Source organism: Thunnus albacares, chromosome 6 (assembly GCF_914725855.1).
Source record: "Thunnus albacares chromosome 6, fThuAlb1.1, whole genome shotgun sequence".
NCBI classification, from domain to species: domain Eukaryota; kingdom Metazoa; phylum Chordata; class Actinopteri; order Scombriformes; family Scombridae; genus Thunnus; species Thunnus albacares.
The window spans coordinates 10,436,671-10,444,231 of NC_058111.1; the positions used below are offsets into that span (position 1 = coordinate 10,436,671).

General features: G+C 34.3%; 2 protein-coding genes across 2 annotated transcripts; both read right to left on the reverse strand.

Moving 5' to 3' along the window:
• Window positions 1-1,688: 1,688 nt before the first annotated feature.
• LOC122984159 (olfactory receptor 52E8-like) lies at window positions 1,689-2,654 on the reverse strand. Its single transcript, XM_044354486.1, has one exon. It carries the CDS (start codon window positions 2,652-2,654, stop codon window positions 1,689-1,691), a length of 966 nt encoding a protein of 321 aa, XP_044210421.1.
• A 1,438-nt stretch (window positions 2,655-4,092) lies between these two features.
• Window positions 4,093-7,323, reverse strand: LOC122984210 (olfactory receptor 52K1-like). Its single transcript, XM_044354543.1, has 3 exons — window positions 7,292-7,323; window positions 6,648-7,100; window positions 4,093-4,561 (listed from the first exon to the last, which is right to left on the reverse strand). The coding sequence occupies exons 1-3, from the start codon at window positions 7,321-7,323 to the stop codon at window positions 4,093-4,095; spliced, it is 954 nt and encodes a 317-aa protein (XP_044210478.1).
• Window positions 7,324-7,561: the final 238 nt, after the last annotated feature.

Below are 7,561 nucleotides of genomic sequence, written 5' to 3' on the forward strand. Positions count from 1 at the left end.
GGAAATGCAAGCACAATTTTAGGCCAAAATGTGAAGCAAAATTGTCTGATCTGCATTTAACACACCCACAGCTGCACCACTTCAATCACCAGACTACCACCTAACAAGAAATAAATTGCAATTGCATTTGTGTTACCATTGGCCAATATATTCTGGTGTCCATACATTGGGTCTGGGTGACTTAAAATAAATTTTAAAATTGGTATTGGAAGCAGCTGAATATTAGGAATGTAATGATTCACAAAAACAGTTTTGATCAATATGTTATGTGTGGTCACACTTAAATCTATTTTTTATACAGTCAAAAAAATAGGATGCCTAGTTCAAACATGCAGTCTATCCCTGAAATGTTCAGGAGCATTTCCTGCATGGGGTCATGTGTGAATGGGAGCAGGAATTGATGTATCAATTGTTCACTCTGTGTGGTTAAAAGTTTTATCTTACATTGTGTAATGTCAAATTGGAGATGGTTAAGGGACTTTGTTTTGGTCACATAAAGATTAAATAAGTGAAAAAGATAAAACTTGCTCTGCATTACTGTAGGAAGTCTAAACTAAGGACTGCAAGTCTGTGTGTTTTATGGAATCATAATATGAAATCTTTATTTAAACTACTCTAAATGAACAAATAATACAAATTTGATTAGTTTCCTTTATTGCCTGAAGAGAAGGGAGGACCCACTGGTTGCCCCATATTTATTAACATTCCATGACAGAGATAACATTGTCAACATTTCATCGAAATGTCTGTGGTGTTTGGACAGAAATGTACAAATAAGTGTATTTTAATGAAGACAAGAAGAAGACAAAGACACAAAAAGTCAGGTGATTAAAAATCTAGTTTACAAAGTTTACAACATGCAAATAATGGCTGTCACTGGCTCAAACATGGTTTAGAATAACCTGGACATTAATTACTATTGTTGGTTCAGCTTAAATCTCAGCCTGGTGGTTATTAGTGTACTGCTCATGTCAAACAAAGTCCTTGTGTTGTTTTTTTTAGGACTGCAATAATTAGTCGATGAATTGATTTGTCAATAGACAGAAAATTAATTGGCAACTGTTTTGATAATTGATTAGTCATTTTTTAAGGAAAATGCTAAACATTTGCAGATTGCAGCTTCTTAAATGTGAGAATTTGAAGCTTTTATGTGTCATACATAGTAATGAACTAGATATCTTTGGACTTTGGACTGTTGATTGGCCAAAGCGAAACATTTGAAGATGTCACCTTGGGCTCTAAGAAATTATATTTTTCACTATTTTCTGACATTTTATAGATAAAATGATGAACTGATTAATCAAAAAAATAATTGGCAGATTAATCAGTAATGAAAATAATCCTTAGTTGCAGTTGTGCAACTAACAATTACTTTATTATTGATTATATTGATCAGCTGATTATTTTCCTTGATTAATTGCTTGTTCCCTAAAACATAAAACTGAAAAATGCACATCACAATTTCCTACAGCTCAAGGCAATGTTATCAAATGCCTTGTTTTCTCCAATGAACACTCTAAAACCCAAACATATTCAATTTACTACAATGTTAAGACAAGGATAAGCAGCAAATTCTCGCATTTGAGAACTGACTCAAACAGTAGAAGTTAAATGTAAAACCCAAATTGTGATGGTGAAGTCTGTCTTCAGTGTCACACATGCATTCAGCCTCACCTGTCAGCTTTTTATTAAAATGCAAGTTTTATCTCAATCCCAACTCTAGTTTTTTTCAGCTTCTTTATCAAAGTCTGCTTGATGTCTTGAGTTTTGAAACAATATATGATTGGATTAACAGCAGCAGGATAAAGACTGTATAACAGTATTAATAAAATGCGAATATCTAAACTGAAAGCAAATCCTACAGTATTTGCCACATAAACAAAACATCTGGGAAGGTAAAAAAGGCAAGTGATGAATATTTGTGGGGTACAAGTTGATAAGGTTTTTTTGCGGCCTGCAGCGTTAGACATTTTTAAAATAACCACAATGATGGAAATGTAAGAAAACGAGATAAATGCAAGAGGAAGCAAGAGACAAAACATGGCAATAACAAGAGAAATGACTGCAACTATATTAACATCCTCACCACAGGCCTGACTTGTTATAGAAATGTGGTCACAGTAGCACTGAGCAATGACATTAGCTTTACAGAAAGGTAATGTGAGAACATGGAGTACAACAGCTATCATCAAAGGCAAAGGAATGAACCAGGCAAAGCCACAGAGCACAGATATGATGTTGTTTGTGATAAGGACAGGATAACGCAGTGGAATACAAATTGCAATAAATCGATCAAGAGCCATTACCAACAAGATGAAAGACTGCACTGATCCTAAATAGTGAACAAAGAACATCTGTGTAAAGCACCCATAAAATGAAATTAAGCTTTCACCAAACCAATATTTTGATATGATCTTTGGGAGAGTCACAGTGCCAAATGTTAAGTCATTCAGTGCCAGGTGACAAAAGACCAGATACATTGGTTTTTGAAGGGACTTCTCACAAATCACGAATGCTAATATGAAAATATTTCCTATTGCAATAGCTAGGTAGAAGAAAAAAAGCAGAGCCGACACAGGTCCATAATACTGTTGTGAAAGTCCAGGGAATCCGAGGATGACGAAGCTTTTCATCCTTGTGACATTGGCAATCATAATTTGAGTTCACAATAAAGTCAGAGCCAAGACACAACTAAGCACCTGGAAGGTAAAAGCACCGATTAGACCTTTAAAATATTAGTTTCTTAGTTATTAGAATATACTAATAGCATGCCATGCAGTCTGACAAAGACATCCAAAACCCAGCTATCAAAAATACCCCATGAACAAAGTATATCTAAAGACACCGATGCTCTTCTCTTTTTCCTGCTTTGAGTCTTAATGTGGCTCTTACTCTTTGGATTGGAGTTCAGTATCAAAAAGCTCATTTGAATGTCTGGGTGCCAGGTAATATCAGCCTTTTATCAAGTTTGACCTAACATATCCTCAAAGGATCATAACGTGAATCACACTTTCTTTTTTTTTTTTCTTTTTTCAGGGAACAAATCAAAACAGTGCAGACACTTTCTACTTCTTCTTTTACTTTTTCAAAGCTTAGATGAAACAAAAATTAATATTGATGAAAGAAGAAAACTAATTTGATGATTTTTTAATGAAAACAACATAAAATAAAAAACAAACACAAACATTCTTCCTTTCATTAATTCTTTTCATTGAAGACAATACATCATTCTGAAGAAAGTTGAAACACCATGTGTTTTCAACTTAGTTTGTGTCCAACAAGCCTTGACCAGAAAATTAATTTCCCTAAATATTTTCTCTTAAAAATTATGTTTATATATAACATGTTTTGTACTAAATGTAATGCTTTTTATCAAGATGACAAGGAAACTTTTTATACTGAATATATGTGAAGAATGTTTTTGGAGAATAAAAATTAATTTTAAATTAATAAATTAATATTTATTAATTAAAAATAATAATAAAAATGACTAGCCTGTTTAGATAAGACCTGACTTGCCATGTGAGACCTTGATAAAGGGTCAAATGAGCAGCTGGTTTTCTGTTGGATTAGATGTGCTAATATAATACACTCTGTTCATTCTCTTAGGTTTGTGTTGTAAATACTGTGCAGTTAGCTGGATCTGACATTATAGCGTTGTAAATATTATTTGCAACTCACAAGAAAAAGCATCAGGCTGATTAAAATGTATCAAAATGTGAAACAAACATACATTAAATGTAAAAGAAAAACAAGTAGCTGCTGTGTGTGGGATTGTGTATTGTTTCTTCTATTTGAATGCAACATGAATCATGACAATCTTGCTTTCCTTTTTTATTTGTGTTTACTTACAGAACTTACAGAAAATATATACTTATATAACTAGTACTGTAACTTAGTTTGCAGATCTGCAAAAGTGCATATCTGTAAAACAATTAATCCATACTACTGTATTGAATATAGGACATTTAGCAGAAGCTTGCAAATCTGAATTACTCTAGAATTGATGTGAATTAGCGGGGCAAATATTTTTCATTAGTTATACAGATGGTTATACATATGGTAAGAGTTAATGCACATAATCTATATGCATTACTTTGAAACTTGCTTCATTCCAATCTTAGCTTTTTTAAATATCTTCATCAAAACATCTTTCATATCCTTGGTTTTGAAGCAATATATAACCGGATTAACAGCACAAGGAAGAAGACTGTACAACAATATCAGTAAAATGCGGACATCCAAACTGAAAGTAAACCCTACCGCATTAGACAGATAAACAAAACATCTTGGTAAATAATATAGGCAGGAAATTAATAACTGTGGTGTACAAGTTGATATGGTTTTGTATCGTCCCTCCATGTTTGGTATTCTCATAACAACTAAAAAGATAGAAAAATAAGAAAACAGAATAAATGAAAGTGGAAGCAGGAGGCTAAACATTGCAAGACCGAGAGCAACACTCTTAACATATTTTACATCTTCACCACATGCCAGCCTTGTAATTGAAATGTGGTCACAATAGCATTGCACAATGAAGTTTGAGTCACAGTAAGGCAAGGTAAGGGCATGTAATACAACTGCAATCATCCTCAGAAGTGTCCCAATCCATGACAACCCACAAGCAATAGAAATAGTGTTATTTGTAATAAGAACTGGATATTTTAAAGGAAGACAAACTGCGATGAAACGATCAAGGGCCATAATCAGCAGAAGGAGAGAATGAATTGCTCCCAAGGCATGAACAAAATACATCTGAGTGAAGCAGGCACCAAAATATATTATCTTGTCATCCCACCAATATCTGGATATTATTTTTGGTAAGGTCACTGTACCAAATAATAAATCATTCATTGCCAGATGACTGAAGATCAGATATGTTGGTTTATGAAGACGCCTCTCAACTCCAATTAAAACTAAAATAAAAATATTTCCAACAAGAATAACCAAGTAGGTGAAGAAAAGAAGGGCAGACACTGGTCCATAATATGTAGCGTGAAGTCCTGGGAATCCAGTTATTATGAAGTCTTTGATTGTTGTTATATTTGTATAAATCATTATAATTTATGTGCAAAAAAGGCTCTCTAAAAAGAAATGAGCATGATTCTATTAAGTCATCGATCATCATTCAGACATTATCTATAGTTTGTCTCTATAGCGTCCATCACCTTTGAAGTGACTGAAACATTTTTTTAGTTAGAGAACTTAGAGGCAAAACCTAATCCTGAATATCAAGTTTGCCCTGCATACCCAGCCGATCTGAATTCTATACAGCATCTTATAAATGTTCCTTAGTGACTGACGTAATGAAATGTTTGGAGTGGGATACTCTCTGTGCACTATGCTATGCTTACCTCATGAATTCCCTTGTTGATTTAGGCAGTTCTAGTTTTAGCAGACTTAGTATTATTTTAGGATATGGAATAACAGCTTGAAATAAACAACTTGCAAATTAAGTTAACCCATCAAAATAACATCTTGTTTTGCGACTGCTAAGCCAGACACACAGACACCCACAGACTGAGTTTTCACACATACAATCTGAAATTTCATAAACTCTGTCTCTCTTTCCATCATTTTTTAAATTTGCACTTTGGATACTTTTCCACCAGCCTTTCCCATACAGCCGTGTGGCCTGCATTGAATTTATTATCTAAAAAAAAAAAAAATCCTCCTCATAGTGGACTATTTTATAATCTTGGATTACATATACTGTGGTTGGTTGTGGTGTTACAGTTATATTATCACTCAACCAAAAAGAAAAAGGGGGACTTGGGTCCGTGCAACCAAAGTTTCCAATTTCATAGCACAAAAATGGGTTTGCACACAGGGGGGAAAAATGCACAGACAATCCAGCTATCGATGGCCAAAGCACAAAACCTCCTATCTGTGGAATTTTCTGATTGGCGGATTTCACTTTGAATGATGAGAACAAGGAAGGCTGCTCATATTCAGTCTGTCTGCAAGATAATCCCGCCCTTCGTTGTGACAGAAAAGTCACACAACAAAACAAAAACACAACGCAGAGTCCCTGGGTGTGTAGAGAGGCTACAGCACGAGTGGGTTACACAATCACTGAACATTCATTTCCAGTGGACAAGGAAGCAAATACACTGATTTTAAGGAATTTCCCACTTAAGGAATTCTGACTCTAGTATACTACAATGTAGTAACTATTACATTTACTACATCTTTTTACCTGAAAACAAACTTAATTTTATTTTTAATTTAATTTACATTATTAACTTAATTTAGAGAACCTTTTCCAACTTGCAAAAAGTGCAAAAGCTTTAATATCTAGTCGGTATTGTTAACACATAATATAATAATATAGTCCAAAAACAATGTATTATGTATTGGGTATCCTTAACAAATAGCATTCTGCAAGAAAACAAGTTTTTTTTAGTTTTCTCAAAAAAGTGCATTTTTCAGATAGGAGGTTTTGCTCTTCAACCATCGCTATGCTTATAGGTGTAGATACCATATCCGGGCTGAGAGGCGCGTCTCAGCCCGGATACTGTATACTGGAACTGTATTAGCCCAGGGTTCTGGTCACTCTCTACTGTAGAGAATACCAGACTTTTATGCTGCGTTTAGATGTTTCAGAGATAGAAATGCCAAAACCAAGGCACAAGGAGTAATTTCATACACAGGCCCTAATAACTAACATTAAAGGGGCTGCATTGGCAATAACCCATGCAGTAATACTGATAATGCAGATAGTGGAGTTTTTAAGAACAAGTGGATATCTGAGAGGATGGAAAATAGCCAGATACCTATCTAAAGCCATAAGGAAGAGAATATAGGAATTCACTGAGCCAAGATAGTGAACAAAGTACATTTGGACAAAGCAAGCAGTGAATGAAATGGTCCCTGATTGAAACCAGTACTTACTGATGATCTTAGGTAAAGTGGTTGTGCTAAAGAGAATGTCACATGCACTCAGATTTAGAATGATATGATACATTGGTTTATGAAGGCTGCGGTCAGTTGCAAATAAAAAAAATATTGTTGCATTGCCTATCATATTTAAGGAATAAACTAAGAACAGTACAGCTGAGGCAATGCCTTGGTACTTCGAATGAAGTCCAGGGAATTTCCTAAAAGAAAAATGGAGGCACTGAACACATTAGATAAAACATTTTAACATTGTCTCATGCATATAAACTATAGTAATGCTTGTATGCCATTTCTTATACTGATAACCAATTGTCTTTGGTGATTGTCTTTGTCAATTGTCTTTGACTCTGCTGATTCACATGTGGATTTACCTCTTAAAGTGACGTTTTACCATATGCCTTGTGATGAAGTAATGGTAGCCATTCTTTTTTTATTCTCTGTGGATTATTCACATTTCTTCAATCAGTCTCTCTAGGCCACACTAATGGTAGGTTTCCATCAAGCAGAAACACATCCATCATTTACTCTGAAGATGAATAAAAATGACAGTAAACCAACTGGAGTCATTGATTGTGTATCATTGTGTAATTGAAACATTAATAGTAAAAGTACTATTGTTTCTTATAAGTTTCTTATTTCAAAGTAGATGCATATCCAGTGG